We start from the raw sequence: 25,989 nt of genomic DNA, 5'->3' as shown, positions 1-25,989 counted from the left end.
ACCTTCTCCAGACTCCTCATGCAGCTCTCAGCATCCTAATACAGGCTCTCTACAAGACAGAGGTCCTAAGAGACATCTAGATTTTCTATTCAACTGTATTTTTGCATAGATGGCACAATGTATAAGGGTGTAGGATTTGAATCAAAAAGACTAGAGTTCAAATCCTCCCTTGGATACTTTCCCAGCCATATGACTCTGGGCAAATAATTTTCTGTGCCTCAGTTTCCTCACCTGCCTAAGGAATTATACTATGTAAAGCATTTTGTAAACTTTAAGAATCACATAAATGCTAACTCTTACTTATGTCATGGACAATGAGCATTTTTTTATTGATTTAATTTTCCCCCCATAAGAACAATTATTCTGTATTCTTTCAACAAGTAATAGATTTTTAAACATACTTAACCAAGGCCTCAAAGAATCCCCATTGAATTTAGTCAGCAGTTGCTCACCTGATCTTGGGGGTCAATCATCAAAGGCCATCGTCGTCCTCGAGTCACCAAAATACCATTTTCGGTTGACACCAGATCACGTGGCAAGCTATCGGCGTTCCACTGCCGTATCTCATAAGGATCCCCCAGGATGTTTATTAGACTGAAGTCACCACTTATTGGGATCTCAAGGAGGATACACTGATCAATCCAACAATCTATAAGCTACCAGAGAGGAACAGCTTCTTAGTTGTATGTCCAAGGGACAACAGAAAAGAACAGTAGTTTGGTAGAAAAATAGATTATACAGAATGATAGCCAAGTATCACAGAAAGAACTCAATCTAGAAACAAGAAAAGTCAAGTTTTAATTCTAGTTCTCCCAATTACAAATTTGGGTAGATCACTTAATCTCAGTGAATCTCAGTTTCTTCATTTATAAAATGGAAATGAACCACTCCTTGTATCTATCGCTCAGTGTCCATCTCTTTAAACACAGTCAGGTATGCAAAGTGCTTTGTAAGGTAAAACAGTACATTTCATATCAGGGAATAAAAGTTAATTGATGCTCATGAAGAGAATTCTGAGACATCAAATTAATGATGGTCACCATGTTTTACTTAATAAGGCAAGAAGGCAAACATTTCAGAAGAATGGCCATTAAAAAGGCTCAAAGTCATTTGAGCACTTGAATAGATTATCTCAAAAATTTACATGTAGGGTACACTTCATTTCCTAACCATACTGGATACCCAGGAGATGCCACAATATTTAGCAATCATTATAATAATTCATATCTATATAGTTCTTTCAAATTTATAGAATCCTTTTCCATGACAACCCCATGAGATCTGAATCTCACTTTACTGATGATGGATCTCAGACTTAGTGACGCTGAAAATTCTAATACATAGAACTGTTAATTGCACTTTTCTCCTTCATAGTTTATTCATACTAAAGTTTTGGATCTCTTTTCTCCTGGTTCTCCCCACACTTGTCTTTACTCCAAATATAACTGTCCGACTGTACCTCAGGGTTCTACCCTGGGCCCTTTTCTCTTTGCACTCTATCCTACTACAGTTGAGGATCTCATTAACTCCCATGGATTTAATTACCATCTCTATGCTGATGATTATCAAATTTCCCAATCCTACCCCAGATCTCTGCTGATCTCCACTCTCACATCTCCAGCTGCCTACTTGACATTTTGAACTGGATGTCGAGTAGACCTCTTAAACTCATCATCCAAAACAGTTCAAAACAGAACTCATTCATCTTTCCCGGTAAACTCTTCCCACTTCCTCTCTCCCCTATAACTGTAAAGGGCAGCACCATACTCCTGGTTTCTTGGGCTCACCTATCCCCATCTTGGATTCCTTCCTCTCATTCTTTGTATCCAAGCTATTGCCTATTGATTTCATTTCTACAACATGTGTCCAATACGCCCCCTTCTCTCTTTTGACCCCTCCCATCTTAGTCCAGGTCTTCATCATCTCTATCACCATAGTCTATGCTCTGGGTGAGTCTATGCTATCACAAGACTCTCCCTCTCCAGTTCATCTTCCCAATCAGTCACTAGAGTGATTTTTCTAATGCCATGCCATCTCTTCACTCCAAAAGTCCATTTGGCTTTCTGTTGCCTCCAGGATCCAACACATTATGTTCTGTTTGTCATTCAAAGTCCTTTCTAATCAGCTTCCCCATCTTACTTCCTGATTGTTCCATGAACAAGATTCTCTCTCTCTCTCTCTCTCTCTCTCTCTCTCTCTCTCTCTCTCTCTCTCTCTCTCTCTCTCTCTCTGTCTCTGTCTGTCTGTCTGTCTGTCTCTCTCTCTCTCTCTCTCTCTCTCTCTCTCTCTCTCTCTCTCTCTCTCTCTCTCTCTCTCTCTCTCTCTGTCTCTGTCTGTCTCTGTCTGTCTCTCTCTCTGTCTCTGTCTCTCTCTGTCTCTCTCTGTCTCTCTCTCTCTCTCTCTCTCTCTCTCTCTCTCTCTCTCTCTCTCTCTCTTCTCTGGCCTAGAATACCCTTCTTCCTCCACTCTGACTACTGAGCTTCCTGGTTTCCTTTACATCCCATATAAAATCTCATCTTCTATTGGAAGCCTTTCCCAATATCTTTTCAATCTAGTGCCTTCCTTCTCTTATTTCCTATTTATCTTGATTATACCTTACTTTTTTACATTTGTTTGCATGTTGCCTCCCTTATTAGACTGTAACTCCTTGAGGACAGGGACTGTCTTTTCTGCACTTCTTGTATTGCTTAGTGCCTAAGAGAGGACCTGAACCACAGTTACATTTAATAATGTTTATTTAATAACATTTAATAAATGTTTAATTACTAACTGAATATAGTATTTTAAGGTTTGCAAAGCATTTGATAAATATTCCATTTGATGCTCACAACTATTCTGGTAAATAGGTTATTATAGGTTATTGTTATCTCCATTTTATAGAGGAGGACCCTGAGGCACAGAGAGGTTATGAGACTTTCCCAGGGTACTTCAGCTAGCAAATTTCTAAGATAGGGTTTGTACTCCAGTCTTCCTGTCTCCAGGTCCAGGACTCACTCTCTACAGGTTTTACTTGTGGTCACACAGCTAGTCAGGATTTTCTCTTTTCTCTCTATTCAAAGAATATTTATGACCAGAAAAGAATAGAAGCTGAGGTTTGCTGAAGAGCCTTCAGAGACCTCACCATTCCTGCCATGTCCCCCTTCTTCCTCCTCTTGCTTCTCCCTACCAAGATGCTTGCCATCATAGAGAAATTACTTTGTGCTACAGGTTGAGTTGTTTGCCCCCTGCTGCTTGGCTCCAGGACATGAGGGTCAAAGTCCCCAAGAATGGAAGAAGGGGAGGTAGTAGAAGTATTTGGGGAGCCAGGTGGCTGGGACTGGGTCATGGCTTGGCTATCAGCTTTTTGCTTCCTGGCTTGCTCTTTGGGGTCTCAAGAGGACAATACCTCTTTCCAAACATTAGAGGCTTCCTGGGTGATCATGCCTGGTGACAATGTCAGGATACAAGATGGCACCAGTCAAAGACTTTGGCCATATAAAAGACAGAAGTAGCTCAATGTAGAAAGGAAACAAACAGTCACTTTGTGAGGTTGCAGAAGGAAAGGTAGGAAGGGATGAGGCAACAGTATGGTGGGATAGTGATGGTATGGGGTTGGGGGAGAGGGAATTGGGCCTTGTGGGAGAGAGGAGGTCTTTGGAGTGGGCAGCTCATCTCTGCCTTCATTATGATAAGACCTGAGAAAACCCAGGAAAAAAGAGAAGACTCATTCACTCCTATGGCTCCCCAGGTTTTTTCCACTTACCAGCTGCCTATATAGGGCTGTGAAAGCGCCAAAGTACGCCACACAGGCAGCAGCGATGAACACATTCCCAGTGATGTTGGAGATCTCATTTTCAAAGTTCTGGATGCTTTCTTCCCATCGGACTTGCTCATCTCCCATTGCAGCTGTGAGCCTCCCAGCCCGGGTGAGGCGAGCTTGGGTAAGGGCCATGCTTTTGGCTAGAGAATTTCAAGAAAACTGGGCTGTAATTATCAGTGAACACTCTAAGAGCCTCTAGGTTTATTCCTCCTCTCTCCACCTCTAGCACACTTAGTGTTTATGCACTAAATGGTACCCAGTCATAATAATCAAAGGGTGAACCAGAGTCTGCCTAGTTCTCAGGGAATCTCATTCATTCTATCGGGGCCCTGAGAATATCATTAAGTGGTTGGGGTTTTGTATGTGGTACTGTATATGCAGAGACTGCCCACCTCAAAGTTAAAAATATGTGGTTCCATCAATAGGAGTCAATGTGCCTCCAACAAATAGCATTTTTGTTCCTCCAAACTCTTATTTCAATTTATTTTTTTATTTGTACATTATTAATCAGCCCTATCCGATGGTTCATTGTGTGGTGGAAGTGACACCTCATTGATTTCTCTGTTTTTGCCAATAAGATGGGGGGAGAGGGAGGGGTGAGAGAGAGAGAGAGAGAGAGAGAGAGAGAGAGAGAGAGAGAGAGAGAGAGAGACAAAGAGATATAGAGACAAAGAGAGATAGAAGAAGAAGGGACACACAGAGGGAGACAGAAAAAAGGGAGAGTGAGAGACAGAGAGAGAAATGGGGGGGGTAGAGGAGAGAGACACATATATGCAAGGGCAGATAGAACAAGACAGAATCCAAGAAAGACAAGAGTAACAGAGAGGCAAAGAGAGACAGAGACAAAGATCCAGAAAAGTGAAGACTGCTCTTATTAATCTTCTATGTCTCCTCTAGAGGCTTGTTATCTATTCCCCATATATGTCCATGTTCCTTTTGTGTCCAGGTAGTTTGTAGTATTTCCATCAAAATAGTTTCTGTTTTTCCTTCCATCAGTTTTACCTCAGATACTCACCTCCATGCTTCCCATCTGGTCCCTGGATATGTTATTAATCACAGTATTGCCCATAACCCTTGTATATGTTCTGTTCCTTTCAAATAAAAAGTACTCTTCAGAAGCCTTTTCTAGTCAGGATCCCATCCCATCCCATCTCATCAAGTCTCATTGACACCCATGAAGTAAAATCTTTGTCTTTGTCTTTGAGTCTCTAATTCTGTTGGTTTGTTCCCTGCAAACTGTACATCTGGGGAGAGGCATAGAGTGGAAGTTCCTTGAGGGGCAAGGGACTATTTCATTTTGTCTTTATACCCCCAGATTACAGCACTGTATCTGGCATTGTTTGTGTTCAGATTATATTTATTGAACATCTGAAACCAAGGGGTTTAGTGTCAGGTAATTTCTTATAATTTTATATCCTGCAAAATACTGAGCAAATTTTCCATTATTTTTCTTCCTGTGTTGTAACGAATACTCTCAAAAATTGTAATTTCAATATTATAGCGTTAGCAATATTGATTACTTGTCCTATTCCCAAGGAGAAGGCAAGCTTAACATAGGGTGTGGATGATGCCATTTTCCAAATAAACATTTCTTGCATGTGTTGATTTCTAAAATATATGAATGTAATACATTTTCCTTGATTAGAACCATATCACATCTGAGGTCCCTTTAAAGACAAAGATTTGATAGTTCCTTTTGCTCTACTCAGATTTCCACTGATCCTAAATATATATGGCTGCCATTCCTTCCAGGTTTATCTCCTCACTCTTCCTAATATGTCATGTTCAATGCGGCTTCATGTTGTTCTTTTCTTCTGAAATGCTCTCTCTGCCCTAATCCTTTAGTATCCAAATCAGACCCATGTTTTAAGGCTAGTTAAGCTCAGGTCTACCATTAAAAAATAATGATATATCTTCTTTCCCTTCCTTCCCCATATGTTTCCTCTTCTTCCCAATCTATAGAAAGAGCCATTCCACATAAGGCAAAGAAAAAATAAATCAGAACTATTTCTTCTCTGCAGCCTTTTCTGACTACTTCAAGCCCTAACTTTGGGAGCTGTCCAACTCTTTGTGCTCTTTACAATTTATTATTCATATTTCCCTAATATTCCCTTTGGGATTTATTTATATGAATTATTGTGTTACTTAACTTTCCTGTGTATGTAGCTGTTTCTCCAGTTCACTTACACATGAACTTGTGCAGACCAGGGTTATTTAAAATTTCAATCAATTTTTTTAATAACTAGAATGCACTAAGAAAGCAAATGGGACAAGAGTAATAGAAATAATTCTTAGATTAGTTACAAGATCTGCTATAGGCCCTTTTTTATTCTTAAAATGAATGAAAGAAAAAGGGTTAATTAAGTGATTATTGCTTTGAGCACTGGATTGAGTATGGGGATACAGATAATTTCTAACTGCCAAGGAGCTCATATCCCAGTAGAGGGAGATAACACAAAGAGGAGATTTAAAATAATAGACATGTCTTCCAAGCACAGACATTTTCAACTTACCAAGATTCTCTTTTTCATTAAGGATTGTTTCATACTGATCTTGTAAAGCTTGAATCTGGTCTTCTACTTGTCTTAGTTTCTTTTGTTTGTCTTTCAAGGTGGCCAAGGTAGCATCAAGTTCAATCTAATAAAACAAGATAAATGCTTTTAAAAGTTCTTTGAGGAAGATAAAACTTGTCAAATGTTGCAAGTGAGTTTTAAACGTCTGAGATGGGATGGAAATTAGCAGCTAAAAAGTTACTTTTAATATTGTTTAGGTTTATTTGTCAAAATGATTCTCGATCTCTTTGAAAACATTAAGTGCCTTTCATTCACCTTATCAATTAGTCTAGATTATGGCACCCTGAGCTGAGGGATCAGTTAATTAAATAAGTAATCAGCTGTCATTTGTGATGCTTAAAAGAAAAGTTTGATAATTTTCATGAAAAATCTGCTATGGAAAATAGGGATTCTGATAATGGGGGAAGGCATTCTTTTACCCCACAATATTTTCTTTATATTGTTTGACATGAGCAGGTTTCTTCAAATTGGGGGTCCATAGACTTAGGTTTTAAATATTTTGATGTTTTGTTCAGTTATTTTAGTTGTGATTGACTCTTTTTGACTCCATATGGGGCTTTTTTTGGACAAGATGTTAGAGTGATTTGCCATTTCTTCTTTAGCTCATTTGATAGATCAGGAAACTGAGGAAAGAGGATAAAGTGACTTGTTAAGTAAGGGTCACCCAGCTAATAAGTGTCTGAGACTGGATTTGAACTCAGGAAGATGAGTCTTCCTGGTTTCAGGCCTGGCCTGTTATCTAATGGGCTACCTAGCTGACATCAAAGTGTTTTGGTATGAGTTTCAATGTAATTGTTTTCTATTGTAATATTCTGTATATTATTTTACACATTGAGAAACATCATTCTGAGAAGGGGTTCATCAGACTGACTACCAAAGGAGCCCACTGCACAGAAGAAATTAAGAATCCTTGGTGGAGGAGGACTGTAATTAATGACAAATAGTAAACACTATAAGCTTATTTCCTAAATAAATGATTTAAAAACAAAAAGATTGGGTTTCTCTCTAAGTCTAAAAGTGGAAGGGAAAGTCATGAGCTGAATCCCACTGCCTAGCATGTGCTCCAGTTTCTGGCTTGGTCCTCTTGGGCAACTTGGTAGCCCTCCAGCCCTACCCCCATTCTCGGTGTGGATATCCAGTTGCCTTCTTCTAGACTACTCAAAACTCCTGAATTTAAGGGATCTACCAAACTGAGAATGGGGGAAGACTTTTGCTTAAAAAGACCAAAGTCTCCCACTGCACCCAAGGTCATCTCCAGTCATCCTGAACTCTATTTGACCATTGGACCCAGATGACTCTGGAGGAGAGAGTGAAGTTGGTGACATTGCAAGCCCCCCCCCTTAAATCTAATTCATTGGCAACTCATGTTATCATCTTCCTAATGTCATGGTTCTATTTAAGAAAGGACAGACAACAAAGGATATGGGTAGAGTACTCCTATGTTTGGGGAAATAAAATTTTACCCAAACTAGTTCTTTATTCAAGGCAAACCAACTCTCCATTTTTAATGAATGGAGTTGATTTGCCATTCCAAGAGTCTCATCACACTCTATGAGTTGAAGGGGGAAGCATTGAGTAGAGAGCTGTGGCCTAAAAAGGATAAGGGACTCATTGCTTTTAAGTTAATAAACACATTGTAAAGGGGAATAGTTAATGTACCTGAGCAGCAAAGAGTTTTTGTCTTTTGGGTTCAACTTCCTTGATGACTCGAGAGTACAAATCCATAGCTCTTACCCACATACACATTGATTTACACGCCTTGGATACTTTTTCTACTTTTTCAGGCACAAAATCAGGATTATTAATATATCTTTGGAGCTTTGCCAATATAGTTGGCTTTATATTTTCCTTGTCATATTCCAAAAGTCTTCTGAGGAAATTAGAATCCCCCAGAAGTTGTTTTGCTGTGGGCCAATCAGGTCTGTAAGACACATTAAAAATTACATTAATGAAGACATAAAAAAGATTTAATACAGACATGTAAAGAACATGTAAAGAATTTATAATGGAACAGTAAGGATAGGGACTAGGTCTGTGGTTTCTGTCCATAAGGCAACAAAGCTCTTTATTTTAAACACTCATTATATGACAGATCCTGTGCTTCATAGGTTTAGGGAACTCATTTAAATAAACTCCTTCTACTAAAATAGATGGAAACTTCTCTGCAAACCCTGTCTTAGGAAGTTGATTAGAGTAGCAGCATCAAACTCAAATGGAAATGGATGGGTTGGGTCTAAACCATAATAAAGATCTCTATAGGTCATATATCAACTTGGAAAATCACATTTTATTTTTTTATTTTTCAAATTTATTGATTTTGAATTTTACAATTTCCCCCCTAATCTCACTTCCCTCTCTCCTCCCCCACAGAAGGCAGTCTGCTAGTCTTTACATTAAGGAAATCATATTTTAAAAATACCTACATTCTATTATATTTTTATCTAATTTGTTAAATATTTCTCAATAATATTTTAATCTGGTTATTCAGGAATCTCATGGGTGGCAATGTAGCGTGAGGGCTATTGGACCCCTTGGGGCTAGAGTCCTCAGAGATGGCCACTTGCCCAAGATGGCACAGCTAGTAGGTATCAGTCAGAACTCAAACCTTCCAGGTTTTGAGGTCAGCTATCTATATACTTAGGTATATTCTGTGTTTGTCTAAGCAGTTTTTAAATGAATAATGATAAAAAGTAGGTAAAATATGGAATTAGTGCTTTATTAAGAAAAATTTAGAGCCAGACTAATTATGATATAAGCTGACAGTCTCTATGTATTGATGATTATATTTGTCCTTTATTTTCTAAGAAGACCATGATATCAGGGAAGTGATGCCGTGACACATGAATTGGATTTGAGTGAGAGGTGGGGGGGGCTGTTGACCTTGGGCCCAAGATCAAAGTTAGTAAGTGGCAAGTATCTGAGGCTGGATTCAAACTCCCATCCTCCTGACTCCAAGACCAGTGCTCTATTCACTGTGCCACCGACCTGTCCTTCCTCTGTGAATTATTGTCTCACTGAAGAGAAACTGTTTTTTATGTCTTGGCTCCTTGGAAAAGCTGTGTGATCCTGGACGAGTGACAATCTCTGAGTCAAATAATCTTTGACATGCTTTTCAAACTTGGGACTCATATCCATGCTCTCTAAAAGGATCCCCAGTAGAGCTTCCTTTTCCTTTTTAAAACTTGAATCCCATGTCCAAACTTCTGTCAAACTCCATTTCTTTGAATTTTTTTTTGCAAAGCAATGGGGTTAAGTGACTTAGCCAAGATCATCCAGCTCAGGTAGGTAATTATTAAATGTCTGAGGTCAAATTTGAATTTAGATCCTCCTGTGCTCTATCCACTGTGCCATCTAGCTGCCACTAAACTCCATTTTCCCTGATATCTCTGGTTCAAAGTATTATCAGAAAATACCTTACTCGTTCAGAAACCAATAACGTGACAATAAAGGCTTGGCCATGGTACTACAGAAGTTAATCCTATTTCAGAAAAATTAACCAAATAAGCACTATGATGAAAAATAAGATTTGGAGAATAGAGAAAAGTTATATTAAGGAAATCATCTAATACACAGTTGGATTATAAAAAAATAGATTTAGAAGTGGAATGGCTTTTAGAGGCCACTGACTAGATTCTCTTCTTTTTACAGATGGGGAACTTGAGGCATAAGTACTCCTAACTCCAAGTCCCATACCCAATCCACCTTGCCTTTCACATAAATAGTAGACGTAAATAATCAGAACTACTCACTTAGCATTTAAGAGAATGGAAATGGCTTCCATGACAGTCATGACCATATCTGGTGGCTTGGTGAAAACTCTGATTTCAGCTATATCTGCTTTATCTAGAGAGTCAAGTGCTTTATTGGCAGCATCAAGGGCTGGGAGGGCTTCATCAAGATCTCGTTGAGCATCATCTGCTATTGCTTGGGTCTCTTCAGCTTTCACCTTTGCTATTGCTTCATCTTCTTGAACCACACAACGGACCTGACAATTGAAATTCATTCAAAAATTTAGTATTATTGTTTAAGTCATTACAAAGACTTATAAATCACAATCTGATCAACTAAATTGCATCTTCCTTATTGCCCAGCAGATTGATAATCACAAGGTTATGAAAAGCAACCCTTTTGCAAAGGAACAATGGGTTAAATATATATATTTATATATGCAAGACTCAACTCATAATCTCCTAATTAAAATGCATTGTTCTTATGACATATTATTCTAACTTATAACTCAATGGTGGAACTGTACTGATTCATTTTCAGGTATATATTATATTTACAACTGTGAAAAATCCAATTGATCATATAAATGTAATTTGATTCACTTTTGATGATGCATAAAAATATCTGGAGCTACATTTAATTAGATATGAATTAATTACTGTGGACAAATATTATAAATTAATTCTGGGTACCTGATCTGCTTGTTCCTGGTCCACTGACAATTTTTCCATCAAAGCTTCAACTTGCACTGATTTTTCTTTAAGGATTGGCTCTAAAGCTGAAAGTTCTATCTTCATTTTGTCTACAAGTATGTTTGTCTCAAATAGCTTTGTTAAACCACTCTTCACTCGATCTCGAGCCTAGATAAGAATGGAAATGTTATAAATATATATGTACACACACACACACACACACACACACACATATATATATCTATATCTATATGTACACACACACACAAATGTGTAAAAACTCTTGGTTAAGCCCAAAACAAAATATGTTGGCACTGATTCTAAATGAAAAAGCAGGCAATTGCAGGCAATTATCAGATGAAAGAGAGATCTTCTACAACATTCTTTCACATTCTTTTTTTCTTTTGTTTTATATTTTATTTTTTCCAATTACATGTAAAAATAATTTTTAACAATTTTTGTATTTCCAAATTCTCTCCTCCCCTTTCCTCCTTTACACACTCCCTAGGACAATAAGCAATTATATATATATATATATATATATGTATATATATATATTTATAATATTTTCATATTATCCATAAACCAGAACCCAAAGTAAATAAAATAAGAGAAATAAAGAAAATTTTTTAAAAAGTGTATTTCAATTAGCATTCAGGCATCATTAGTTCCTTCTCTGGAGGTGGATAGCATTTTTCATTACCAGTCCTTTGCAATTGGGGCAGCTAGGTGGCATAGTGGATAGGGCACCAGTCCTGGAGTCAGGAGAACCTAAGTTCAAATCCAGCCTCAGACACTTTCTCTAGCTGTGTGACCTTGGGCAAGTCACTTAACCTTATTGCCTTGCCAAAAAACAAATCCTTTGCAATTGTCTTAGATAACTATGTTGTTGAGAACTGATTTTGGAACAATATTATGTACAATGATTTCTTAATTCTGATCAGTTCACGTAAGTCTTCCCAGGTTTTTCTGAAGTTTTTTTCCCAGGTTTTTCTCATCACTTTGTATAGCACAATATTATTATATCAGAATCACGTACCACAGCTTATTCAATTATTCCCCAATTGATGGGGCATCTCATCAAGTTCCAAATCTTTTCCTCTGCAAAAAGAGCTGCTTTAAATATTTTTGTATATATAGGTATATAAAAGTATATATCTATATATGAAAGATTCAACTCAATCTCCTAATCAAAATGCATTGTCCTTATGACACTTTATTCCAACTTATTTCTCCCATACTCAGTGGTAGAACTGTCCTGATTCATATCTTTGGGATACAGATCTAGTAGTGGTATTACTGGATCAAAGGGTATACACAGTTGATAATCCTTTGGGCATAGTTCCAAATTACTCATCAGAATGGTTGGATCAGTTCACAACTCTACCAATAGTGCATTAGTTTCCCAATTTTCTCACATTCTCTCCAATATTTGACATTTTCCTTTTCTGTCACTTTAGCCAATCTGACAGGTGTGAGGTGATACCACAGAATTGTTTTAATTTGCATTTCTTTAATCAATAGTGATTTAGAGCATTTTTATATGATACTAGATGGTTTTGATTTCTATGTCTGAAAAAGTACTGGTTCATATCCTTTGCTTATTTATCAACTGGGGAATGACTCATAAATTTCTTATAGATTTGACTCAGCTCTTTATATATTCAAGAAATGAGGCTTTATATTATCCACAACTAGAGAAAGAACTATGGAATCTGAATGCAGATCAAAACATACTATTTTCACCTTTGTAAATTTGTTGTTTGCTTTTTCCTTCTTGTGGTTTTTCTGTTCTGATTCTTCTTACACAGCATGACTAATATAATATTTTGTACATGGATAACCTATATCAGATTACTTCTATCTTAAGGTGGGTAGAGGGAGAAGTGGGAGGGAGAAAACTTTACTCAAAAGGAATGTTGAAAATTATATTTATACATAATTTAAAAATAATAATAAAACAAATATAAACAAAACAATAATAATAATAATAATAATAATAATACACTGCCTTTAGAAGATGTTTTCTGTTTTCCTTGTAATCTTGACTACATCGGTTTTATCTGTATAGAACCTTTTTAATTTCATGCAATCCAAATTATCCATTTTATATTCTGTCTATAATGTAGTCTAACATTCTTCCCTTTCCAGAGATATGACATGCAAAATATTCCATATTCCTTAATTCTGAATCAAGTCCCCATTTTGACCTTATCTCGGTATATGGTACAAAATTTGGGTCTAAAACTAGTTTCTTCCAAACTACTTTCCATTTTTCCCAGTAATTTTTGTCAAAAAGAGATTTCTGTTTGATCACTGCAAATACTAGATTATTATGCTCATTTATTACTATGTATTGTATATATAATCTGTTCCATTGATCCATCACTCTATTTCTTAGCCAGTGCTAGATTATTCTGATCATTTTACAGATGATCATACATTTTTTTGCAAGGCAAATGGGGTTAAGTGGCTTGCCCAAGGCCACACAGCTAGATTAATTATTAAGTGTCTGAGGCTGGATTTGAACTCAGGGACTCCTGACTCTAGGGCTGGTGCTTCTATCTACTGCGTCACCTAGCCGTCCCAATAATACATTTTGAGATCCGGTACTGCTTTTATTTGTATGAAAAGTGTTTTGTAGTGTTGTTCATATATACATATATATGTGTGTATATATATATATATATATCCTTGATTTGTCTTGCCAGGGAGACTTTGTGTACTCTAAAGTTATTTTAAATTGATTTTTTCCTTTCTATATTTTCTGATTTAATTAATAATATATAGAGAAATACTGATGATTTGTGTGGGTTTATATTCTATCTTGCAACTTTGCTGAAGTTGTTAATTATTTCAACTAGTTTTTAGTTGATTCTCTTGTATTCTCTAATTAGAGCATCACATCATTTGCACAGTGATAGTTTTTGTTTCTCCATTTTCCTCTTCTAATTCCTTCAATTTCCTTTTCTTCTCTTATTTCTAGTACAACATTGAAGAATAGTGGTGATAATGGACATTCTTGCTTCACCATTTCTCTTACTGGGAATGTTTCTAGCCTATTCCATTACAGATAAAGTTTATTGATGATTTTAGATTGTTACTTATCATTTTGAGAAAGGCTCCATTCATCATATCACATTCAATGTCAAATAAAGATTAAATATTTTCCCTTACCCAGAATGATTGATTTATGTGCATAATAATTTTAAAATCTCAGATACTGCACTGTCCCTCCATTTTTAATGACTTTGCTATCATGGTGGCAATATTTGGTTCTACGTCAAAATGGCTTTTGAGCAATAGAAATATCTTATATTAAAATTGAATGGAATGGAAAAAAAACATCTATTAAGCTCTTGCTATGTGCCTAACTTTTAAGAAACAATCCAAAAAGCTACATTGAAGGAACTTATATTTTCCTTGGAAGAGAGACAACTCATACATATAGATGGAATTGTGGTTCATAATTAGGTTATGGCAAATTGAAAGATCAGAAAAATATAATTTCTAGAACATAAAGTAGAAGGTAATATACCAAGGGCATGAGAACCTTGGAGAACAATGAACAGGGTAGGTGATCTGTCCCAATCTAGACGATAGTGGATTTAAGGGTCTGGGTGGAGTGAGACTTTTTGGAATGCCTTCAACAGAGGTGAGGATGTGAGAGATCACATACAGTTGATTGAAACCTGCACCGGTTGAGAAGTGAGCAATTGTACATTACAGTTTGTGATGGAAAATGGAAGGGTCTTGGTTTCTCTGAGTGGCATACCAAATTATTTTTTAAACTCACAAGTAAAATAATTTATGTAAAAATTCAGGAATATTCCAGGAATATTCTAGGTCTAATAATCTGGGAATATAACTGTTAACTTAAATCTATACATTAAAGGAAGTATTATTATTAATAATAATCATATTTATTGATACAAATGTTAAAAGGTGGAGGAAACATACATCAATGGTTAATGGAAGTCCTTGATATGATAATGGAAAATAACTTTTTTACCTGTCATCCAAAATATGTTATCCTAGGAGAGTGCCCTCAGAATTAAGGATTTAGCAAAGATACTTCTGTCATTTGAGACCTTCACTCCTCTCCAGATTTCACTTCTGACTCCTTGATGTCTGACATGGTAACTTAGCTGCCCTCTCCCTGGAACATCTTTCTAGTTCTAATAACCCTTTCTTCCACTGATGAGTCTCTCCCCAAATCTCTATTATGAATAGCAATAATAACAGCTAGAATTTAAATAGCACTTTAACCTTTGCAAAGAGATTTACAGATATCATCTCTTTATCCTCACCCAAACCTGGGAATTTGGGACTATTATTATGTCCATTTTATAGTTGAGGAAACTGAGGCAAATAACAGTTAAATGACTTGCCCATGGTAACAGCTAAGTAAGCATCTGAAGTCAGGTTTGAACTTAGATTTTCTGGACTCCAGAATGCATTCTACTTACACAGCACTAAGCTGCCATTTTGAAGTCAAAGTTCAAACATCTTTTATGCAACTCTAAGCTTTACTTCTCCCTCTCTCTGGATTTCAACACTAGGTGAGTACTAGGTGAGTTCCTTTTCCCTTTTGTTTCCCTTTTACAGGGTCTTCCCCTTGAAGACAGGAACTGTCTTCCTTTGAGTTTTATTTTGTATTTCCAGACCTTCACACAGTCTGGCATAATGAGCATTTAATATAAGCATGTTGACTTAACTACAGGATTAAGCTCTAGCAAGATTATTTTATTCAATAATAAAAAGCTTAAAACAGTTAAACTTACAGAATACAACTGCTTCTTTTTTTCATTCAACATTGAGAGATAAAGGTTAATTAATTCCAAATAGGAAGTAGGCGTGGTATAATATCGCCGTCGCAGCTCTGAATAGTATCGATCAGCCATATTTGTCACACTCATGTGAATATCCACACACATCAGTGAAAATTTTTCTTTTATGTCATTGCTTCCAAGGTCAACAGTCATGAAAAATGTTCTTGATACAGAAAGAAGGGCTTCTCTGGGCCACTGTCAAGGAGAAAAGAAAGATTTCAAAAAATCTACTTAAAAAAGTAAATTGATTGTTGTCTTTAATGGGACATTAATAATACTTCAGTAAGATAATGATTTAATTCTCTGGGTGTAGAGACAGAAATAGAATAATGCCAGAATGGCTATGTTACACCAAAGATCCCCCTGTGCTCTGAAGGTACCCCAGAGATGCTTTTGTTTCTATAAATGATTCCTATTTTATACCTTTGCCATTGCTTGACTTTGCTCTAATATGCCTTCTTATATCACTAAAATTTGGAGACTACCTTTTTTTACCAATATTTTTCAGTTTCTTCATTCAACTATTTCCAATTTTTTCTTTAAGAATTCTAATTTTGGGGGCGCTAGGTGGCACAGTGGATAAAGCACCGGTCTTGCAGTCAGGAGTACCTGAGTTCAAATCCAGTCTCAGACATGTAATAATTATCTAGCTGTGTGGCCTTGGGCAAGCTACTTAACCCCATTTGCCTTGCAAAAACCTAAAAAAAAAGAATTCTAATTTTGCATCTTTCTTTCTTTTTCATTCTTTTATTAAGATTTTCAGACATCCTGAGGGGTTTCTCATTTTCTGGGGTCTCGGGTGTCTTGTTTCATTATTATTCCCCTTTTTATCCCAAAGAGTTTTTCCGCCTTCTTTTCTCCAATTGTTTGCCAAGGAAATAGGAGCCCCTTTTCCCTTGCTCTTTTCTTTACTCTTTTTGCTTTCCTGTGGTGAGCTTTAGTTTTCTTTTGTAATCTTTTACTTTATTTGAGGAAGATTTGCTGGATTTAGATCCTGGCTTTCACTGTAAGAAGGTTTTGGCCTTCTATTTAGAATAAGCCTGTGCTAATCTGACCATTACTGGGTCCAAAAAAGAGTGAAACCTGAAAATTTGATCTCATCAATGGCACATTCTCCCCAACCAAATGGATGTGAGTCAAGCCTCATGCAATACATCTGGAGAGATCTTTTTAAAACAAACCAAATTTGCCATACTATTCCATGGGGAGTTTTACCAACCTGCACAAACCAGTCAATTGTGCAACAGTTCACCAGAGATGGAAACATCCGACATCGGGAGCGGAAAGCCTCCCCAACCGGGCTCATGCACAGTACGATATGCAGCTTCTGACGAACTCGATTAATGAAAAATTGAAACACCTGATAAAGAATGAAAGAGTAAATATGTTGTTCCTTTCCAATAAGAATTTTAACAATTTAATACATCAAGGAAAGAAGTAGTGGTTAATATGTCCAGGGAGTTCATGTGACTGACCATCCCAGTATTAAATAGAAAAATTGAGTCTCATGGAAAGAAAAGAAGGAAAACATATGAAGAATGAGTTGGCCTATATCTCTTATGTACATTTTTTCAAAAGCACATCAACAGTACTATGAGGGAAGGATTGCAGGTATCAATAGTTGTTTTATTTTTTGGTTTGGTTCTTACTGTTTGTTATCAAAGAGGATTAAAACAACATCATCTAAAGAGTGTCACAGATCAGATTTGAATCCAGGCCTCTGATTCCAGGTCCAGTGCTTTTGGGTTATATATTTATTAACTACTTACTTATGTATTCTATTCTCTGAGCTGGATCTGGGGATACTAAAAAATGGTTTCTGCCCTCAAGGAGGTTACACTCTAATGTAGGTCTACAATATATACATGGGTGAATACAAGGTCACGTGAGGGGGGGAGAGCATGAACCCCGTGAAGAGACAGAGAAGACTGTGGAGAACAAGAAAAACACAGGAAATGAATATGAAAATGAGGAACAGTTCCTTAGAATGAGGTAGCCTCTTAACGTCCTTATCCAACTTTAAGGCCTTATTTTAACTTCTTTTCAAGTTAAATATATCTAATTAGCATAAAATAAAATTTTGACAAGTCCAAATCCTTCCTGCTGTCTGGTATCTTTCTTTTTTTTTCTTTTTTTCTTTTTTCATTTTTAGATTTTTTTCTTTTGCAAGGCAGATGGGGTTAAATGGCTTGCCCAAGGCCACACAGCTAGGCAATATAGTGTCTGAGACCGGATTTGAATCCTGGTACTCCTGACTCCAAGGCTGGTGCTTTATCCACTAAGCCACCTAGCCGCCCCTGGTATCTTTCTAAAACGATTTTTCTTCAGTTTTTAAAAATTTGTCTCATCAACTAAGTTATCATTTGATAGGCAAGACAGCTTGCTTTGGCTTCTTTTCTGAGACATCATATGCTCGAAGGAAACCTCATCTGCTTTCTTTTCACAGGACACTGATTCTCCATTGTTCTTGATTTGTTAATTAAACTATTTGCTTTCTCTGGCAAGTTTACATGATGAAATTCAGAGTAGAGAATCTGAATCTTGGTCTCTTAAGGGAGAGTGAACTAGAAGTGAGGGGTCCATAACTTTGTAACAAGGACTCCTAGTAAAACTTGTAGATTCTTCCTTATAATAATGTTTTTAAATGCATAGAATAAAACACATTTGCCAAGGAAATCAATCAATATTAAGTGAAATCAGTTATTAAATGAAATACAATTTTATTTAACATTTTATTTTTCCCCAGTTGCATGTAAAAATAATTTTTTACACTCCTTTGAGTTCCAAATTCTCTCCCTGCTTCCTGCCCCATTCCCCATCAATGAAAAAAAAAAACAATTTACTAGATTATAAATGTGTAGTCATGCAAAATATTGCCATAATAGTCATGTTTTGAAAGAAAACAAACCTCCTCAAAAGAGACTCTAAGAAAAATAAAGTTTAAAAAGTATTCTTCAATCCATATTCAGCAGCTCTTTCTCTGGGAATGACATTCTTTATCATAAGTCCTTCAGAGTTGTATTGCTGAGACAATCTAAGCCATTCACAGCTGATCATCCTATAATACTGTTGCATTCTGTAAACTTTGCATGAGTTCATGTAAGTCTTTCCAGATTTTTTTTCTGAGAGCATCCAACTCATCATTTCTTATAGAATAGCATTCCATTATAATCAGAAACCACAATTTGTTCACCTATTCCCAAAGTGATGGAAATGCCCAAAGGAAATACAGTTATTAAGATCTTTTAAGGAACTAAGTTGACAAGAAAGGTTAAGAAGTCATGGTCACCAGATGAACTGTGTGATGTCTTCCAACCAGCTAGCTGATGTGACATTGTGAAGAATTGTGCTCTTGTACTTTTTAAAAATTTTATTTAAGGTAAGGGGGTTAAGTGACTTGCCCAAGGTCATACAGCAAGGCAATTATTAAGTGTCTGAGGCTGGCTTTGAACTCAGGTCCTCCTGACTCCAGGACCAGTGCTCTATCCACTTAGCTGCCCCTAAGAATTGTGTTCTTACACCTGCTGGGTTGGAAAGGACAAGAATTCTCTTTAGCATATCTTTCTAGCGGCATTCTAACCTTTTCTTGAAGGCAAATGGGGGGACTGACTCTTTAAGGTGGTTTTTGGAAAGTTTCATTGTTAGGAAGTATTTTCTTCCTTGAAGCCAAAATTGTCCTCCTTATAACATACCCATTGTTCCTATCAGATATGCTCTTTAATGATGTAGCCTCTTAATGTCCTTATCCAACTTTAAGGCCTTATTTTAACTTCTTTTCAAGTTAAATATATCTAATTAGCATAAAATAAATTTACTTTTAGGAACATCGAGTTTGAGGGTGGAAGGGGGAAGTCAAATAAAAATTAGTCTAAATCCTCCTCCATGGGATGACTCTTCAGGTATTCGAAGATAGTTCTCCTGCCTTCCCAACATTATAGTCTCTTCTCCAGGCTACACTTATTCATAATCTGCTTTGAAAATGTTTTTTTAACTGGCTGTCTTCTGGCTGTTTAGTCTCTTGTTTTCCAGCACAGTTTGTACAGAAAGGCTGACAGTGCTCTGGCAAATTATTGAATAAATTATTTAGAGATTTCATCTTTGCTTTTAACTTTTTCCAGTTCTTTGTGACCCCATTTGGGGTTTTCTTGGCAAAGATACTGGAGTTTCTTATCACTTCTATCTCCAGCTCATTTTACAGATGAAGAAATTGAGACAAACAGCCATTGTGTTACCTAGCTGCCCTAGGAATTTCATAGTCAATATTTAAAAATCATCAGATATGCTCATAACAGCACATTACTAACATGTAAATTATCTGGAATACTTCTACTATTTGTATAAGAAGTGGTCCCAGGTATTTCACTGACACCCATGAAGGAAGACTCAAAATCAAACAAAACCCAATATACTTATAACATTGGACAAATTGACATACTATGCAATTTGCAAATGGCACAGAGCAAAGAGGGTTACCTAACATGTTTGACTTCAGAAGCAAGTTAGAATGATGAACTGAATTTAATAAGATTAGAGTTAATGGGGACAAATGCAATATCTTGCATTTGGTTTCCAAAAATTAGCTGTATACCGGAGTCTAGGATGGGAGTGGTCTAGCCAGATAATAGTTTGGGTGAAACACATAAGAAATACTGTATCTGTCTTGATGTCACATTTTGGTAAAGTTTTGAACAAATACAAGGATATTTGGAAGAGGCAAGTTATGGTATTGTCATACAAAGATAGGTTGAAGAAAATGTAAAAAAAATTTAGTCTGGTTAACAAACCGAGTGGAAGGGATGGAAACAATCATTTATTAATGCTTTATTAACTTACTAATAAGATAGAGAAGGAAATGACCAATTAACTTCAGTGTCTTTGCAAGAAATCCTATATGGAGTCATGGAAAGACAGACACAAACAACTGAAACGACTCAGCAATGACAACAGAAGTGGCAACATGGGGAACGTGCTTTCAGATCTTATGTATTATTAGAAAGATTAGCTTTCTTCATCACCATCATCGTTGTCTTTCCTACCTCATCTCTGTTGCCCTCTGAAATTCCTGCTTCTTTTGCCTTTGGCCTTGTGGCCGCCATGACAAACTCCAATTCATCTTTTTCAAATAGATTTGGTACTTCCCCTGAGTTCAGAATGTTGTTTATGTCTTCCAGGAACTCTTCCACGACAATCTATATAGTAGAATGATTGAGAATCATTATAGTAACTTATAACGTTGCATCCATGATCACAAGCTATTGACTGATCATCACACATATCTAATAACTTACATGTTACTGGGGGAAGAGGCAAACATAAACAAGAAATAACTCCTAGCCTTTTAGGGAGCTATAGTACAGACCCTTATAGACACTTATAATTATACTACAAAATAAAATGATATTTCTAATAACTAAAAACATGGTTTTGTCAAAGAACTTTCCTTATAACAAGACATTATCAACCTTATTTTACAGTTGGAGAAACTGAGGTTTAGAGGTGACTTGTGTATAGTCACACAGCTAGTAACAGACAGAACTGGGAATCAACCTCAATAAATCTTCTAACTCAGATCCACTGGACTTTCCACTAGCAGTACCATGGGAGAGCTGTGGAGATGACTCTTTTCTAATTGATGGGAATCAGGGAAGGTTTCCTGGCAAAGGTGGCATAATCTGGATATTGAAGGATAGGCAGGAATCAAAAGAGAAAGATGGATATTCAGAGGGTCAGGGTGTCAAAGGAGACATTCTAGTCATTAAAAAGGGTGTAGAAAAAGGCCAAAAGGTTGGTACATTCAAGGGGGGAGCAAATGGTTGAGTTTTAGTAACATCGAGTTTGAGAGTGGGGAAGGGGGAAGAAATAGGGAATTAATATAGGTGCAGTTGGAGATGTAGGGCAGTACCTGACTGAGCAAGACTTTGAATGATAGACTAAAGAGAAAGGACTGTATTCAAAGGGCAATGGGGAACCATTGAGTTGTTTTGATCAAAGTAGAGGTGAGGTCACTTAGGAGGCTGCCAAAACACAACCATGTGCGAGATAGAGAAGGCCTGGGATAAAAATGCAAGCTGTGAGCATATTTAAAAAAATGATGCTCATGTTCATCCTCACATCTGCATGCCTGAGGTAAGAACAATAGACATACAATTGGCGGGGGGGACCTGGGTATGACTCCTACCTGTGACACTAACTAGCTGTGTCAGGAAGAGGAAAATGGAGATAATAATGTTTTCAAACAGACTGGAATGAGAAAATGCATAGAAAGGCCAACTTTGTTGGCCTTAAAGTACCATCTGTCAAAAGTTATTATTTGACTTTTCTTTCTCTTTTTTTTTAGGTTTTTTTTTGAAAGGCAATGGGGTTAAGTGGCTTGCCCAAGGCCACACAGCTAGGTAATCATTAAGTGTCTGAGGCCGGATTTGAACCCAGGTACTCTTGACTTCAGGCTCAGTGCTTTATCCACTGCACCACCTAGCCACCCCTGACTTTTCTTTTAAACTGCAAACTTTTTGACCCTGCCCCTCAGGAAATCATATCACAGGGTAGTTTGGCTTAGAGAGTCTTTTTTCTTAGAGATGTTTTTTCTCTCATACTCATGTGGAACCCTCATTTTCATGGATAATCTGGTTATTGACATGGTTATTGCCACCTTTGTCTTACTCAGCTCCTCAATTTAGGACTAGAATCTATTACACTGATTTTCTGTTTTTTAAAGTCTAGTATTTTTATTTTTAAATCACTTAAATTCCCTCTGGTATCTCTCTACTTCTTTCTTCCAGAGAGTCAACCCATATAACTAATAACTAAAACAAAAACAATAAAAAAAGAAAAATCAATATACTGACAAAAATTCTGAAGACATAGGCTTTCAAGGGGACAACAAAATTGGTCAAAATAAAATAAATTTATTATCAAAAATCATTTACAATGGGGTACAGTGAATAGAATGGTAGATCTTGAGTCAGGAAGACTATGTGACCTTAGGCAAGGGACTTGATCACTCTTTGCCTCAGTTCCCTTATCTGCAAAAAGAGGATAATAATAGTATCTGCTCCCCATAGTTATTGTGAGGATCAATTGAAATAATAATTGTAAAGTATGTGGAAACCTTATAGTGCTGGCTTTCATTACTAAGTATTCACCACCATTAAAATACTTCACAGCAAAGAAATGATTTTGAGTTACATATATAATAGAAGGACTAGATTTGTATTTTGTTGGTATGGATAACTTTCTGGTGAGCAAGGTTCTTTTTCCAGTTTTAGGCCCCTTTCTCAACAAGTTATTTACAGAGATGTTAAAAGATTTGTCCAGGGTCACATAGGCCGCATATGTCAGAAGGATGTCTTCTTGGCTTTGAGTTCAGTTCTCTAGCCACTCTACCATAGTATTTACACCATAGCTTCTTATATCCATGATAAATATATTGACATTCCTCATGTATTATTTAAGCAACTTAAACACACCTGGGTGTCAGTGAAAAGGAAGACCATGTCTTTGTCTTCCACGCCAGCCAGTTTATAGAGCTTCCTTAGGTCATCATGGAAAGTATCATAGTTATAGCCTCGACTGAGCTCAATCTGAAAACACCTATAGCCACAGATGTGAGAGGCAAGCCTGGTCAGAGACTGTTTTCCTGTTCCACCTACTCCGACAAGAAGAGCATTGCCCCTTTCCTGACGAATCATCCGAGCAATCCTGCATGAAGAGAAGGGGCATATGTAATTATTTTCACTTTTCGGACTACAAAACCATAGTTTGCTGAGGCTTAGTCCTGAGTCTCACCAGAGTCAGTTTTGCTAGAGTGATGGAGTTCTGTTGGTAGGGTTCTCTGCAGAATGTCTGAGATGGAAGGACTCGAGAGGCTGCCTGGGCTGACCCCTCATTTTAGCCATGAAACAACTGATTTCCAAAACAGTCAGGAAATTCCAAATTTCAGTAGCAGGGAAATGGCATAACTGATACCAGAAAACAGGTCTTCTGACTCCTGGTCTGGTGCCTTTCTAACATCTTTTTACCCCTTCAGATGTAGTTCCTCACCCTGGATTTCCTTGTTACTTCTGATCTGCCCTTCTTAGATAGGAAACTTAATGCCCTTCTCATTTCTGCAACCCTCATCTTATACTTTGCTCTAGTGCACCCCATCCCTACCCCCAAGATACAGTTTTGCTCATCCCTTTCAACTATGTCAAATTATAGTAATAGCAAGAATGATTATTTCATTAAGACTTCACAAACAAGTTGTGGATATATGATTATCATGGAATATTATTGTGACAAGTATGATGATTTCAGGAAAAAGTGGAAAGACTTAGATGAATTGATACAATGTGAAGTGAACAGAACCAGAACATGATACACAGTAACAGCAACATCTTATACTGAAAAAATGTAAATGACTTGGCTTTTATCAACAAGGATTTCAAAACAAGGATCCAAGACAATCCCAAAGGATTCATAATGAAACCTACTATTTACATCTAGAGAAGGGACTGATGCTGTCTGAATACAGACCAAAGCACACCATTTTTAACTTCCTTTCTTTTGTCTGAAATTTTTTTGCACAAAATAATTAATATAGAAATGTTTTACATGACCTGCACATGTATAACATATATCAGATTGCCTACTATCTCAGGGAGAGGGAAAAGGAAGAAAATTTGGAACTCAAATCTTAAAAAACCCAACATATGGTATAAATTGTTTTATGTGTATTTAGAGGAAATATATAATATTTGTCCTTCATTTTTGAAAAAGACCACGACATCAGGGAGGTAATGCCATGACAAGCACTTGGTGAGTAACTGGATTTGATTGAGGGGGTCTGTGCTAAGCCACCATCTTCACTTTCTCCTCCAGAGCATCTGGGTCCAGTGGCCAGATATGGATCAAGATGACCGGAGGTGACCTTAGACACAAGGCCGTCAGGGTTAAATGACTTGTCCATGGACACAGAGCTAGTAAGAGTCAAATGTCTGAGGCCAGAATTCAAACTCCCATCCTTTTGACCCCAAGGCCAGTGCTCTATCCACTGTACCCCTATACATACTATATGTATATACATATATATATACATATGTATATATGAAATTTAGAGACCCTTCCATAGGACATAAGCTGTCTTTTCATAGTTCTTACTGATGGCCAACTGGACCTTTCCATCCTCCAGAAGCTACTATGGCTGCTCTACAGAAGTCACTTGCTACAACTTTGTCTCATGATCCTTCTCAGTCAGAATTGCTGAGTTGGCAGGGGTCCCTGAGGCCACCTTCCTCTTCACAACATGCCTGACAAATGATTGTCCAGCTTTTGTGGGAAGGTCTTCAAGGTGCAGGAACCAACCAGCCCTTGGGCAGCCCCTTCTACTTTGGGAGAAGTTCAATTATCCAAGAAATCCTCCAGGATGTCAAGCCTATTTTCATCTCATGGTTATGGAACTTTGACTCATACACGGTCAATGGAACAAGTCTAACCCTGTTTACCATAGCTCATACAATGCCACAGCTGGAATTCCCTCCTCCATTTTTCTTCTCCATCTACTTAAATCTTACATTTATTCTTAGATAGGGAGTTAATTCAATTCAACTGAGTTGAGAAATAGGTATTAGTATTATTGACACTAATCCAGGTGAACTGTTAACAGTTCTCCTCTATTTGCTACAGTGTTCATGCTACATGTTCATTAGAGAGCAGCAGCACTAGGAAGTGGATAGATTGAGCTTTGAAGTCAGGAATGCCTTGAGTTCAAATCCTGCCTCTGGTATTTACTGGTGGTATGACACTGGATAAATAATCTAACCTCTCAGTGACCTAGGCTATGGTTCCCTAATGAACTGACTGGTCTGGACCAGAAAAGTTTGTAATTATAAATTTCATTAAATAATACATGTCATTTAGATAACAGACAATCAAGAAGAATTTATTAAGTATCTACTTATTATCTGCCAAGTAGGTTACTGTACTAAGATCTAGGTAAACAAAAAAGGCAACAATAAAATCCCCAAAACAAACAAAAACCCCCAAACTGATGTCTGTTCTCAAGAAGCTAAGACTTTAGTTTCAAAATATCTTCACAAGGCAAGATATTCAAGGGAAGATATTCAAAATATCTTCATTTTCAGTCTTGTCTGATTCTTTGTGACCATGTTAGGGTTTTCTTGGCAAGGATAGTTGAGGGGCTTGCCATTTCCTTCTCCAGATCATTTTACAGATAAGGAGACTGAGGCAAATAGGGTTAGATGATTTGCCTAGTGTCACACAGCAAATATTTGTCTGAGGCTGGATTTGAACTCAACTGGACTCCTCAAAATTTTCTTTTTGATCTTCCTCAAAATTCAGTCCTACTCTTTTTTTCTCAGCTACCA

At 37.0% G+C, this 25,989-nt stretch overlaps 1 protein-coding gene across 6 annotated transcripts in view; it reads right to left on the bottom strand.

Annotated features, from left to right (window-relative positions):
• Positions 1–25,989, bottom strand: part of DNAH6 (dynein axonemal heavy chain 6) — a 227,602-nt gene that overhangs the window by 61,287 nt on the left and 140,326 nt on the right. For all 6 annotated transcript variants that reach the window (XM_074196146.1, XM_074196126.1, XM_074196152.1 and 3 more), the window contains 10 exons: positions 23,092–23,323; positions 20,662–20,814; positions 16,845–16,985; positions 15,578–15,820; positions 10,794–10,961; positions 10,122–10,357; positions 8,032–8,293; positions 6,313–6,436; positions 3,743–3,939; positions 453–656 (listed from right to left, as the gene is read on the bottom strand). In XM_074196146.1, the coding sequence (XP_074052247.1) occupies positions 453–656; positions 3,743–3,939; positions 6,313–6,436; positions 8,032–8,293; positions 10,122–10,357; positions 10,794–10,961; positions 15,578–15,820; positions 16,845–16,985; positions 20,662–20,814; positions 23,092–23,323 (1,960 nt within the window). The remainder of the gene's footprint in view (positions 1–452; positions 657–3,742; positions 3,940–6,312; positions 6,437–8,031; positions 8,294–10,121; positions 10,358–10,793; positions 10,962–15,577; positions 15,821–16,844; positions 16,986–20,661; positions 20,815–23,091; positions 23,324–25,989) is intronic.

The sequence above is a fragment of the Macrotis lagotis genome, chromosome 1 (assembly GCF_037893015.1).
Source record: "Macrotis lagotis isolate mMagLag1 chromosome 1, bilby.v1.9.chrom.fasta, whole genome shotgun sequence".
In the NCBI taxonomy this organism is placed as follows: domain Eukaryota; kingdom Metazoa; phylum Chordata; class Mammalia; order Peramelemorphia; family Peramelidae; genus Macrotis; species Macrotis lagotis.
The sequence above is the reverse complement of the archived record's forward strand: the minus strand, read 5'-3'. Positions and strand labels throughout refer to the sequence as shown.